The 14,358-nt window shown below is 50.8% G+C and overlaps 1 protein-coding gene across 4 annotated transcripts in view; it reads right to left on the bottom strand.

Moving 5' to 3' along the window:
* Snd1 (staphylococcal nuclease and tudor domain containing 1) overlaps window positions 1-14,358 on the bottom strand; it is a 454,826-nt gene that overhangs the window by 34,600 nt on the left and 405,868 nt on the right. For 2 of the 4 annotated variants that reach the window (XM_030255513.1, XM_030255514.1), the window contains 3 exons: window positions 13,946-14,149; window positions 12,440-12,484; window positions 11,742-12,328 (listed from right to left, as the gene is read on the bottom strand). The exons of 1 other annotated variant lie outside the window; for it this stretch is intronic. In XM_030255513.1, the coding sequence (XP_030111373.1) occupies window positions 12,263-12,328; window positions 12,440-12,484; window positions 13,946-14,149 (315 nt within the window). In that variant the 3' untranslated portion in view covers window positions 11,742-12,262. Of the gene's footprint in view, window positions 1-11,730; window positions 12,329-12,439; window positions 12,485-13,945; window positions 14,150-14,358 lie in introns of those variants that run through there. One more of the 4 variants, NM_019776.2, reaches the window with a different exon arrangement.

The following is a 14,358-nucleotide window of genomic DNA, read 5'->3' as shown; positions in this document are numbered from 1 at the left end:
CTGAGCTCACTCTGATGGAGCGCACCCATTATCAAACCCCAGGAACTCAGCACCAGGAGGGCTTAGCTAGTTTGGTGGGAAGTCTCTGCAGGGGAATAGTTTCAGGTTGAAAACATCTGAGCGAAGGAAATTTTAGCTAAAGGTCAACAAATATACTTGAAGCAGAGGAGGCTCTGTCATCTGAGTCTCACTTGGGGAAGGCTTTGCCATTTCCATGGGTCTGAGGCATTTGGGTCCTTGACAGGGTTGTGTTCATGCCAACAACATGCATTCACTCAGGACTTCATCCACCCCATCCCCACTTCCAGAGTGTCCTCTCGTGAGGACCAAGAAGGGATGCTTCTCTGTCTTCCCAGTTTTGGGGGTGGGAACTAAGGATAAGCAGGAGGCAAAACCAGGCAACTTCTTCCCATCCCGAGAGCCCTTCCCTTCTATCCAGACCCTTCTTAGCCTGCATCCGAGGCAGACTCTATGGTTCCTGATGCCAAGACTGCATTGGACCAGTGTGGAGCACCTCTGTGTGCTAACCCAAAGTGACCAGATAATCAGCTGGTGCTTGGGTGCCCCTCTTCTACTGACAGTTCGGGGTAGACCAGTGAGTACGTGAAGGGATGTGTAGGCCAGTAGCCCTCAAATATTAGTGTGTTTTAGAAGCATCGGCTGGGCTCCTTAGGGTTCTTCTTTTAGCAGATCGGGAGCAAATCTGGAATGTGATGCTTGCCACCTGGGAACCACACTTTGAGGGCCACTTGCTGAGTTCAGGTCGGTCTATCTGTCAATTGTAAAGGGTCGTGTGCAGTGTAGACCAACTGAAGTGTAGACAGGGGCTCCTCAGCCTTGAGGTGTGTCATGTGCCATTGTTAAAGTGGAGCAAGAACCAAAATTTCATGGCTTAGAGAGGTTGGGCCATGCAGCAAGAGATCGGGAGGTGGTGGAGGGCCAGGGGCTTCAAAACCCCCTGGAGTGGGGGTGGGATGGGTGACATGTGTGTGTGCATGCATGCGCGCGCGAGCACACACACACACACACACACACACACACACACACACACACACACATACACACACAGAAGCATAGCTCAGTGGTCCAAGGTGATCGCCAGATTCCCAGGGCGCACAGCTAGCCAAGGCTTGGTCCCAAGTGGTTACCCCTGGGTGCTGAGAGCAAGCTCCTGTAGGCAGGGACATACTGAGGGAGGAAGGGGTGGGATTCCAGTCCCTCCTTGTCGTTAAGGTGTCCCTCGATTTTGGCCAAGTTGCTTCTGTTTCCATCTGTAGAATGGGACCTTGGTTGGGTTTGGGGCTGTGGGGACATTAACTTCACAGAGACACCCTCGAACAGATGGTTCTTTCCTGTTACTCCCAACCCAGCAGCGGGTGTCTTTGGAAGAAGTGGCATTCACGACTCCCCACTCCCCAGGTTGGTGATTTGGTACAAACAGGCCAGGCATCCATGGCCCCACACTCTGCTCATCCCATTGCCTCTCCTGGACCTCTAGGGGGCGCTGTCTCCCGAGCAAGGGCGTGGTTGCCTGGCTCAGAATCGGGTCTGCGACCTTGGGCCAGAATATACCCTGTAAAGCCACAGCAGGGCAGTGGTGGGATACAGGCGTGGGATGTGTTTGGCACAGAGCACCACACAGGGAAGAGCCCCGTGGATACAGCTATCTGTATTAGTGGGGACCTAACCATCCCTAAATCTGGCTAGGTCCTGCAGCAGACATGCCTAGGATTTCCTCAAAAGACTTGGGAAAGCATCAACCTGGACCAACACAGGGCTAAAGGAGCATGTTATCCCAACAAGTAAAGCCTGGTTACAGGCTTCCAGGCCACCTGGTGCAGATTAAGTTCCTGCCTCGGTCTGGTTTGGAGGTCAGGAGTGTGGCATCATATTGAAGATGGGGGTGAGGGGCACCTTGCTTCTCCTTTCTGGATCTACCTGCACGAATCACATTAATTCACTCATTCATAATTGCTTGCTTAATACTTGCTGATGGACACAAAAGGTGGATCATCTTGTAGAATATTTGTTAAATTGGGCAAAACGTCTTCCCTTGTAGGAGCGGCTGTTAAGTGTTTTAGTTCAGTGCCGGGCACAGAGACTAGCTGGAACTGCAGTCACAGACATCTGAAGGTTTGTAATCCATTGAGCTTACACTAGAATGTAGCTCTGCCACCCACCACTGTGCTGTCCCCGGTTCCTAAGCAGCCGGGTCCTTTCCTAGGTGAGGTTATCTTGGAAAGCCAGGCCAGGGTCTGGTCCTTGCACCGAGATTTCTGGCTCCATGTAGGGAGTTTCCTTTGCTCTCAGCCTCCAAACTCAGGTCTTGTCTGACTCCCCAGACTCCCTACTTAATCCCTCCCCACACCCCGCCCTGCTCTTAGTTTCTGATCTGTTGGGAGGAAGGCAACAACTCCTCCTATGGTGAGCCTGGGGCTCCAAGCACCCTCTGAATTTGTTAGAAACATGGCAGGTCCTTCATCCCAGCCCTCCGGAGGCAGAGGTGGGTCTCTGCGAATTTGAGGTCAGCCTGGTTTACACTGCCAGCTCCAGGCTAGCCAGGGTTACACAATAAGACCATATTTTAAAACAAAGCACTCTCCCCCCCCCCCAAAAAAAAACTAAAAATGGGGGAATCCGTTAGCCTTGCAGCATCCTTTCTGGATCAGAGCCTATATTTTAACAAGTCCCCTCCCCGCAATGACTCACAGGCTGATCCAGTGTAGGAAGCTGTTCTAGTGTCTGCTGACTGGAACGGCCTGCTCCCACCAGACAAAATGGAAGTGAGGGTCTTCAATTAATGCCTGATGCTCGAACTCAGTCACCTCTCTGTTCAGGACCTTCACTGTTTTTGTTTCTAGGGAACTTCCTATCCTTGTCCTTAGAATCTTCCCCAAGAAAATATCTTGTGGATTATTGATAGCCTACGAATGACATCTACCGAATAGGGGAGAAGCCATGATGGACTCAGCTGTGGGTCTGTGCCCAGTACAGCAGAGGGCCTTAGCCCATGTTTACTGATCCATTCCTGGCAAATGCAACATGACAGCAGTGCCAGGCAGGGTAAGGGCTCCCTGGACCGGGCAGCACTGCTTTGAGGTTCCCAGCCCTGTTTCATAAGCCCCTGTCTGCTTTCAGGATGCTGTGTGGTTTCTAGTCTTTAAAATAAAAATCGCCATTACATTTCTTTCTGTCTACGTATATGGGTAGCCACAGCATTTGTATGGAGTCAGAGAGTCCGTCTGCCTTATGCCATGTGGATTCTGGGGACTGAACTTAGGTGGTCCAGCTTGAGGGTAAATGCCCTTACCCACCGAGTCTTCTCTGCCCAGGAAACGATATTTTTGACAGAATCCTGAACCTTCTGCCCATGAATACACAAAGCCAAGGACAGCAAATATATGGGACCCACATGACCGTCCCTTTCCCACACTCTGGGTGGACATCAATAATTGATGACAGCTGACTTTGTGGCATGACCTTCCAGTCCTTTCTCACAGAACCCCAGGGAACAACTATCAATTGATCAGACATGGCACTGTTTGTGATCTTTGCCTCGGGACTCCCTCCTGGGAGCTGCCCTCCACAGATCAGTGCACAGGAGACAAGGCAGTCAGGCTAGAGCCCAGGGATGCCCATGGCTCCCACTTCCACCAAGCTGCCTATTGTGTCTGTGCACGGCTGCACCCAGGGAGGGCCTCATAAACAGCCTTTCCCCAGCTGTTCAAGGCTGAATAGTGAGTGCAGCCAGGCTCACCTTTGCACACAGACCTCTATAGGTCAAACTCACATATGCAGTTCAATACAGGCCTCCATGTAGCTTTCTATATTCACACCTAATCTCTTCTCATACCCCGTATATACCCTCACCCAGGTACTGACCTCCCCATGTCTGTTGTCCTGATAAAGGGCAATACTTCTAACTCTCATTCACTGTGGTGTCTCTCAGGCCCCAGAGCTTTGGGCAATGAACACAGAAGGGCAAAAAGTGCCTTACACGGGTGTCAACATTTCTGCCTGGCATGGTACCTCTGTTTGTGCCTGGTAGGCACCCTTTACACAGCTGTAAGGCCATGCCAGAAAGAGAGCCAGCATCAATTATTGGTGTCCATCCAGAGTGTGGGGAAGGGGGATGGTCATGTGGGTCCCCTTTATTTGCTGTCCTTATCCTTGGCCTTGGAAACAAGATCCTTTCATAGCCAATGAGGCCTTCGTGTGTGCTCCCATGTGCACTGAATTCCCATGCTGTCTGAGGCAGGGCTTTCTTGGGAGGGACCCATGCATCGGTGAGGCCTCATCAGATCCAGATAATCAGGGCTATCATCAGAAAAGCAGCTCAGGACACACCAGCCCAATAGTAACCTACCCCTATGCCTGCTGGGTTCAGATTTTAGGTCCCAAGAACGATGTCCATGGGCAGGTTCTGACTGGTCAGGGTCTCTTTTGCCGCTGTTCCTTCAGCACCTAAACTGTGTTTGGCATGGGACAAATGTTCAGTGTTGAGGGACTGACTTACCTCTGTAGTTCCAGATCAGCCAAGAGTCCTAGTGGCTCAGCCAAATCACCCCGGGACCTCCTTTCCTAACACTCTGGATCCCATCTGGCTTTGGGCACACAGTGCTCCCATGAGTTTAGATTTCATGACATCACTAGTTCCTCATACTGGATCGTTCAGGGCTGCTTCACCACCCCCTCCCCCGGGGTAGGAAGCCAGGGACTGGTCACTTGGGGATAAGGGAGGCTGCACTGTTTTTCTCAGTTCTGGATCACACTGGTTCCTATGCAAAGGGCCTTACAAATGTCTCACCGAATTCTTTGTGAATCCGAAGAATTCTTTTAAAAGTGTGTGTGTGTGTGTGTGTGTGTGTGTGTGTGTGTGTGCGCGCGCGCGCGCGCGCGCATTCATCAGATAACTTGCAAGAGTCTGTTCTCTCTTTACACCACGTGGGTCCCAGAGATGGACTTCAGGATGCTAGGCTTGGTGGCAAGCAAGCACATTTCCCTGCTGAGCCATGCAGCCCACTCCTAAGAATTTGTTTTTCTTCAGCTTCTTACAGATGAGTAAACAGCCTGGAGAGGCTGATTAGCTGGGTTAAGGGTCCTCAGCTAGTACACGACACGAAGGACACAGTCATTAAAGCAATGTCCTCGAGCACCGTGTTGCGAAGCTCCTTGAGGCAAACCTCATTTGCACGTTCTCAGCTAGTGCGAACACGTGTATTCTGGCTGACATCTAGCTAGATCAGTCTCTGGCCAGAGCCCAAGGCTCAGTGAGGCGTTCTTTGAAACTGAAATTCTTTGACCACTTGCTGTATGTAGTACAGGCTGGGAGAGAAGGCAGCCTGAGAGGAGGTTGACTCAGGCTCCTGCAGTGTAGTTCTCTCCCTCTACAGTGAGACACTCCTGACCAGAGGAGCTGGGCGAGTGAACACACAGCAAAGCCAGACACACAAGCCAGCACATCAGATGGCATCTGTAGATTGAGATTGCTTGCTCGCTGATTTGCATCAATAGTACCCGTTCCCTGGCACAGTCACTGCCCAAGGGCACCAATAATGACTTCACAGACCCTGGATGATAGCTCTGCACTGTCAGCCCCCGAGGCAGGCCTCAGGACCCTCGTGTCCTGATAGTCTTGACCAGGGTCCAGTGATAGCTTGGTGAGGTTCTAAGGATCCCACCTTACTCACTGTCAATTTTAGATCCAAGGTCAGTGGCTCTGGCAAAGTCCCCAGTATGTCACGGCCCCTTGCTCCCCTAGGACTGTTCCAGGAGAAATGTCTCTTAAAAGACTGGGGTCCCCAACATTTGATTGTGACCAAGGTTGAAAACCTTGGCAGGGGCTACTGGAATGCACCTCATCTAGCTTGACAGCACGGTAGCGGCACAAGTGGAGGGTTTGCTGAAACCCACAAGACATAGACTTAAGATCTGTAATCTTAACTGGAATTAGACTGCAACCTGAGAAGGGAGGACGAAGCTGTCTTCTCCCTATAGGTGAGGCTTTGCTAGTTGATGACGGTCCCTGGCTTTGTAGCCACTAGGCTGTGGGCAACCTTCTCCAAGGACAGAGCTTTGTCAGACCCTGGACTTTATCAGGTACTGCTGGCTCAAGTCCCCTTCCCTTGAAACCTGCCACAGCTCCCCAGATGAGTCCTTCTACCCCCATCTCCCAGGAAGTCTCTTTTCCTTTGAGCTCCCACGTAGCACATAAACGTATGATCTGTGTTTGGGCTTGCCAGACGGACAGTGGCTTCCAGTCTTCCCAGCCATCTTTCTTTCTCCTCTGCTTTCTTCAGCTTATTATCCATGAGTAGGTCTCTATATGCTCCAGTGTACTCTAGTGGTGGTCGTCCAAACACATGGACTTTTAAATATTTACTTTGAATCCCAAAGACATCCCAACTTGGACACCATGTGGTATCTAAGTAACATACCACCTTTTCTTTTTCTTTGAATAATGGTGTTAAGTGAGATGAAGTCCTCTGAGAGCTGCCTTAACATTTTAAAAGGTTTCTCCATGGTGCCACATGGTCATGGCTGTGATGCCCATTCTTGCATGAGTGAAGGAACTTTTGGGGCATACAGTATCACTTTGAGCTAGAGCTTGCTCATCCACCTACTATATCTGCCTCCCTTCATCTGACCCCACTGTGAGCCCCACTGTGAGGTAATGTCCCCAACCCTCAGAACAATAGCTTCCTGCAACTAGCAGCACAGGAGATGGTAAATGAATAGGCAGGCCCATTCCTACTTTCAGGTAAACAAACAAACAAACAAACAAACAAACAAAACCCACCAAGACTTTGCTACTGGCTGGCAGTAAAAGTAGCCGTATATAGTTTTACATGTGCTGGTTTCCACAATGGCTCCACATAGGCTGCAGGCGCTGCGAACATGCTAGGCACTGTTTGAGGACTCTAGGTCTGTAGGAAGAACTGCCTGCTTTGTATATGGACAAGGGCACCCTGGCTTTCCCACCTGAGCCAGGACCCCAGCTCATCCCGGAGGTCCCCAGGGGTCAAGTTTGTGGAGATGGACATCCACCAAGGTGAGAGCCATGATGTAGGGAAAAAAAAATCACAGGCCTGGGGCCAGGAGAGCTACTTTCTATTCCTGGGCCTGCCATTAATAAGCTGGGTGACCTTGGGTAAGTCACTTTGTCTCTTTTCTCATCTTGTAAAATGAGTTTGGACAGTGATAGCTAATGCTTGAACTTGAGAACTCATCAGAACCACAGAGGAAACATGTTAAAAGTAGATTCCCAGGCCCCAGCGCCACACAGCTTGGGGCAGCAGTCCAGAGTGAGATGGATCAGTACAATATTTATATGATAATGAATCTAAAAAACCCGAGCATCAGAAGCACTTGCCTATGGTTAAAAATTCCAATAGTGCTGCCCACCCCCTGTAGTGCTATCTACAGGCAATCACTTTTAATCATCTGCTTTTGATCTTCTGGGGGTTACTATCTTATTGCTAAATAATACGCCAGCTCTTGTTCCATTGACTTCAAACACAGCCCATTGTCTTCCTGCTCTGATAGATGGGGACTTAGCTCCCTTGTGCCACCCCGTTCCCAATATAGTTCTGACACTATTTTTGGCAGCTGTATTTTAATGAGCACCCCAAGTGATTCTGATAGAGTGGGTCTGCCAGCCATGCTTTGAGAGGAAACTGCCCCGGGAGACTTTTCAGTAGGCACCCATGTTCTCCCATGCATCTTAACTGTAGGCTTCTTCCAATCCCTCCCCCAACTCCCTTTTGCAGTGCTGGGGTTTGAGACAGGCCCCTCTTCATGTTAGGTGAGCCTTGCACAGCTGAGCTCTGCACCCAGGGCTGACCCCTGATTCTGCTTGGCTTCTAGATGTGCTGATATTTGCCACCCCTGCATGTTCTGGTTACACACATTGCTCTGGGGTTGGGTGGGCTGTCAAACTGTTCTGCTTATCATTCTGCTCCCCCACCCCCCTTTATGAAGTGCCTCCAGTCCTTCAGGTGCTAACGTGGAGCTTTCTCCTTCAGGGACTGGTGTGGCTATGGCCCCAGCAGACTGCTGCGCTCTGCCCTCTTTGTAGCAACCATTCGTAGTAGTGTGTTCAGAGAACGCAGAGGAGAATGCAACCGAGGATGCTTATGCCACCTTGTTGAAGAAGTGAGCACACAGGGAGGGGTCTGTTCAGCGGGAGTCCTCTACATAAAACACCACAGCCAGGGGGAGCCGAGAGGTGGAAGCACAAGATGGGCAAAGTCATCCATCGGACAGAGGTCAGAGAGGGGCTGCCTGTGGCTGACTGGGAGGGAGCTGCTGCTGGCCTCTATTGAGTGTGGTGCAGCTTGTGGAGTTTTGTTTATGTGTGAGCTACACCCCTGGTGCACTTTCCTGAATGTGTTCCTTACACACCTGCAAACCAGGGAAGGAGCAATACCAAGTAGCTCTCCTTCCATCCTCCTAAGGGGCATCTGTTTACACAAGCCCTTCCCTGGGAGGGCTCAAGTAGGCAGGGATGGCAGGATCAGCAGCCTTGCTGGTGTGGTATGGGAGTACTGCTGGAGCTGAAGCCTGGTGGCTTTCAGAAGGCCAGCATGGCACCCTGCAGTGTGAAGCAGCCTGCTGGGTCAAGGAAGTGGCTGGAAACAAGACCCAAGCATATCCCCTGGGAAGGATGACAAGACACCAGGGGACCAAGACTACTATGCCATCTCCCCCACCTGCCAGCAGCCAAGCTGCCGGGTAGAGGGTGGTGTACGGGCCCCCAGCCCGCCTCCCCAGGCTGCTGGCCAACCTAGTGTAAATATTATTACACTCCCACGCATCTGAAGGACGTTAATTATTAAAACACATGCCACCCAGGGTAGTGCACTGTAATTAGGTTCAAATTAAATTAGCATCCTCTTGTAATTAGGACATCAATAACCACTCTTGAGGCTCCAGCACTCTTGCCCCTCCCTGATGCTTCCCACCATGGGCTAATGCAAGGAAAAGGGGTCCTTTTGACTAACTCTCCCCAGGACGTACGAATAATCAAGCCCGGAAATGAAGGGAGGCAGCTGGTGAGGCCTTTCCTCCACGGCCTGCCTTCTCTGGTGGCCGTGTGTGTAGCAGAGAGGAAGATGATGTCACTGCAAAGGGACTTCACGTACCAGTATCTCCCTGTCGGTCATCAAACCCCAGAGTTCAAGGAATTCCCAGGACAAAGTCAGAGATGAGCAAACCCTTCCTCATCTGTCAGACCAACTTTCTCTTCTCCCCCTGGGAAGTTTCTCAAGCCACTCAAGCCAGGGGCTTAAGACCCTTGAAACTCCAGGACATGACTGGGTTTTCGTGTACAGCACTGGCTGCCTCCTGGGCTGTTGTAAGGCTCCGAGGACCTCAAAACAGCCCTGACACTTTGCTGGACCCAATGCCATGCTAAATGCTGTCTGCGTATTAATCTGTTTAGCAGGGAGGCAAGAAGGGAATGAACAACTGGGGGCAAAACTGGAAAAGCACAGGGAAGGTATATAATCCATGGTTCCAAACCCATAGAGCAAGTCCAGAAGTCTGGGCGTTCTGGGGCTTGCCTGCAAGTACTGATGCAGGACCAGCATGGACGGAGACAGAACACGCCAGTGCATTCGCACATGAGTGTCTCCTTCATGTGTACCCTTAACACGGACTCCCCAGCAGCTCAACAGCCGTGGCAGAGAGAGGCGCAGCAGGCTGGAGCCTGCAGCAGAGGCTGCCTACCTGGCGACTGCCCTGACCTTTGTCTAAACTAGCCTTGGAAGAGAAAGGAAATAACAAGTGGGAAGGCTCAGGCGTAATTTCATCTGGAAAACTATGGAAGGCTTATCCTTGGGTGCAGATGTAACCAAGGCAACTGTTACGATGGGGAGATGATTTCAGACCCTTTTACAAAGAGTGGGTTGGCATCTTGCCCCTCTGCCGATTGCGCTCATTGTGAATGCACAGCGCCCTGCCTTGAGGCCTTACTGGGAGCACTGTAGAAGGTAAAGAAATGAGCTGGGCATCCATTCTCTTCTCTGTGGACCAAGCAAAGTAAAGCCATGGTAAAAGCATGACTGCCTACTGGGGGGCGGCAGGGTCACCTAAGTCACCACCACTCTGAGGATTTGGCAGACAACCCCAAGAGCTGTGCAGAGTCCTGGGGCTGCAGTTCCCTTGACTGCAGAGGCTCTGAGACAGGAGTACTGGTACTTGTTCCGAGCAGCCCTGAGGGGCTCAAGAGAGAAAGCAAGCGCCCGTAGGATTCCCGGACTGACCCCATGCTTCCCCCAACCATTCCCTTGCTTCTCATTTCCAAAGATGTGCTAGCATTGTTTTTTTCACGACAGGGTCTCGCTGTGTAGCCCTGGCTGTCCTGGCACTTGTGGACCAGGCTGGTCTTGAACTCAAGAGATCTGCCTGCCTCTCCCTCCACAGTGCTGGGCTTTAAAGGCTTGTATCACCATCACCAAGCTCAAAGATGGATTTACTGTTCTTTAAAATTATGTGCGTGTGTCTGTGTGTGGGTACGGCCACGACAGTACAGGAGCCCTGGGGCTGGAGTTTACAGATGCTGTGAGCTGTCTTAGCTGGGTGCTGGGAACTGAACTCAGATCCTCTGCAAGAACAGTACATGCTTTTAATTGCCGAGACACCTGTCCAGCCCTTCCTACTTGGTTCTTACCATTTTTGCCTCTCGCCCTACACAGGCACCAAGACCAAGAGGAACACCCCTGTGTCTAAAGATGTGTCCTGAGCAGAAGCTCATGTGACAGCTGCCCAGTGTTTGGGTGGGATGTCTGGCTTGTGAGGGATAGCCAGCCTACTTTCACTGGTGCCTCAAACGAAGGCCAAGGCAGCTTTGGAGTATCATCAGGGTCAGGAAGGTCAAGCCATCGGATTTTCTCAAAGTATGTGTGCAGTTAGGGTAGGGCCACATGCATGAGGTGGGCTTTTCTCTGCCATCACATGGCTGTTCCAGGCTTTTCCCAGCCCACAGTTATGGACTATAGATAGTTCTATAGGACTAAACCTTGAAGATTCTGAGAACACTCATTAGAGTCAGAGCTAGCTTGAGGCAACAGGTCTTCCAGAGCAAGAGCCAGTTACAGCAACATGCCTTCTTCACTAGATCTGAGATCCCTCTCAGAGATGCCTGCTACTTTAGCCCTATTCTACAAGGGCATCTATCTATCTATCTATCTATCTATCTATCTATCTATCTATCTATCTATCTATCTATCTATCTATCTATCTATCTATCTGGAACTGAACCTAGGCAAGCAACTTTATCATTAAGGTATAGGCCCGGCCATTTTAAAACTTTTTTAAGTTGCTCAGGCTGACCTTGAACACAATATAGTCCAAGATGGCTTTAAATTAATTAATGATCTTCCTGTCTCAGTCTCCTGAAGTTGGGGTATACCCCGAATTACCAAGCCCAGCTTATTGGCAATCCAATGTGAGCCCACAGTAGGAACTGGGAGAGTCCTCACTGGGATCATGCTATGGGTGAGCCTTGGGGACTCTGGGTACTGCAGCCATGCAGACTCCGAGGCAGAGGTCCTGGAGGACAGTCACATGCAGTGAGTCCAAGGAGACGTCTGCTCTCCTGCAGCATGGCATGGTTGGACTTAGCAGGCCTCAGGGCTGCCTAGACCTCTATACGCAGCCTTGCTTTCAGGACTGTGGTCAGACTTCCCCCTGGCTGGGGTCAGGAACACAGTGTTCTGGCTCCACCACGACAGTAAGGCTGCAGACAGCAGGTACTATTTTATTGGGTCTCAAAAGCTTTAAATACAGACCAGGCTGGTGAGGAGGCAGATGTGGGCACACCGGAGTTTGAGAACGGATGTATCAGAAGTCACATAATCAACACTTGGGAAGAAGGGTGGTCTGGGGGACGAGGTGGGTGCCAGCTGACAGCTGCCTCTGTGTCACGGTTATACCCTTCACTAACACAAAGTCTTTCATGGTTCTTTCCTGATTTGAAGACAATTAAAAAAAAAAAAAAAACCAGCCCCCTCTCCCCAAATAAAAATACAAAATCATCTGGGAGAGACTGGACGGCATTACCACTGTGCGGGTCTGCCCCCAACTAACCTCGGGTTCTCCACCCCAGCTTCAATGCTAGCCACGACAGAGGAGGTTTCTGTACACTGAAGCAAGCTAGACCCAATCTATACTCCCTCAACCAGGTCTGGAGTCGACAACAGCTTCCTGGCAGCGGGAGAAGGTCTGGCATCAGCGGTGCTGGGGGCCAGGCAAGTTCTCCTTAGCGACTGTAGCCAAACTCATCAGCGTCATCAGCGCGGAAGTCTCCATAGCGCCACAGGTTCAGCTGTGAGAGAGGGAGACAGGACACGACTCTTAAGGGACCTGTTACCCAATGGAAGCCACCAGGCCACGCCTCTCAAACTCAACCCCTCCATGACCCCAGGCAAGAACTCACCCTGGCACTCTTGGCTGATTCCTGGGCATTCAGGTATTCTGTGATCTGAGGGACATAAGAAGATGGGAAGTGGTCAAGATGGAGGTGCTCTTGAATGAGCAACCAAAAAATGCTGCTACAGATGGGTGGCCCCCAGAGGAGACTAGCACTTAGAGCAAGCTGCAGGCTGTACAGCCACATTGCTCTCTGGGTTTGCTCAACTTTGCACTGGCTAATCCATGTGTTCACAGGTTTTTTTCCCTTCATGTCCCACCTGGCTATCTATTCCACCCCTCAACTCTCTGATAAAACACTTCCTTCTTCATGTCAAGTACAATGACCCCCATGTAAAGCATGCATTTCTGCCCCTGATCCTCTGGACTAGACTTCTATTTCCCCCTTTTATTTAACTTATGTTCACCGTCTCATGCTGGAATAGAAGTTCTGCAAGGTAGGGGTAAGGCTTGTCTCTTTTCATTATAGATAGTGGGCAAAAGGAATTCTAGGTATCAGAGACATTATAAACAGCTTTACATGAGGACAGTAAGATAACCAATGCCTCTGACCCACCCACCAACAAAACACCATGTGGACCTATGGGGCAGGGAACAGAGGCTAGGCAGAAGAATGGCCTGGGAAGGGGAGCAATGAGCTGAGCGAAGAGCTGAAAACTGGAGAAGCTGGTCCTCACACCATGTTTCTCCATGGGGAAGAAGTGGGGGCTACCTGCTTGGTGTCTAGTCAGTTCCGGCCCGAGAACTATGGAGCTGAGCATCCTAGCAGTCTTTCTCTCTTTAGAACGTTCATAGGTTTGCCACAGCTGGGAGATAGGCTGGCCTATAGTGAGACCATGGCTAATGCTTCTAGGGAGCTAGACACTCATGGTACCACATGGAGGCACTGCAGATGACTCAGAATCCACAGATGAAGGCAAGAAATGAAACGAGCAAGGGGAACTGACTGCTCAGCTCCAGAGGGCAGCTAATAGTCTCTTCATCTCATGAGCCTAAGGCCCAGCTTCTCAACGATGAACCCTCATCTCATCAGTGGGGGTTCCCAGTAACCTGGGTCCTGGGACTTTCCAAGTAGGCTGGAGGAGCCTTGAGATAGAGTCTTTTGGAACATGGCTATGGGTGGTCCTGTGTAATAGGACTTGGAGACTGTATGTTAACAAAAAAGACTGGGAGGGAGCCAAGTTTTGACCCTCTGCATCGCCCCTGGCAAAGCTCCCTAGCCTGTTGACTGGGGCACAGACAGAGGGAAACTTTCTGCTCTAGTTTGCAGCTGCATTCTCAGCCAAACCCGCAGTCAATTAATTTGTGCTTTAATTAGATTTTTTTTTTTTTTAAAAACCCAACAAACCCAAATCCATTATCTTTCCCCAGCAGGACCAGGAGGCTGGTGGATTCTCTGCTTCCTCACTGGCACTGGGTGTAGTCCCCAGTCCCTCATCTGTGATACTGCTGATGATGCAGGGTATGTGCTAAGGGCCTGCTTCCAGGATGGGGCCCTCTCCAAATCACATACCACTTTCTGGAACTGCTTCTCCTTGCGCACCTCCACCATGACCAGCCCTTCCTTCACCAGGCCCAGTCCCACATCGCCCTTGGAATCTGCAAACTGCAGAGTGACATGGGGGCAGCTGGCGCTCAGGTGCTCCACGTTGAGCAGGCACTGAGTGTTTTGGATGTCCCGCACCACACTGTCCACAGCATCTGTGCGAGCGTCCTCCTAGATATGGATGGAGCCATGTTATTGAAGGGGATGGGTGAAGGTCAAACAACAGCTACCTGGGTCTCAAGGCCTGTCCTGTGACCTCCAGCAGAGTCTGTGACTGTCCCCTGTGGTGTCTGTGAGTGACAAACAGGCCCTGGACATGAAGAAACCCTTCTTCTACCCAAACCAATTGCACAGAAAACACTCTTATATCCAAGTTTTGG

Source organism: Mus musculus, chromosome 6, assembly GCF_000001635.26.
Source record: "Mus musculus strain C57BL/6J chromosome 6, GRCm38.p6 C57BL/6J".
NCBI classification, from domain to species: Eukaryota; Metazoa; Chordata; class Mammalia; order Rodentia; family Muridae; genus Mus; species Mus musculus.
This window is presented reverse-complemented; position numbering and strand designations above follow the sequence as displayed.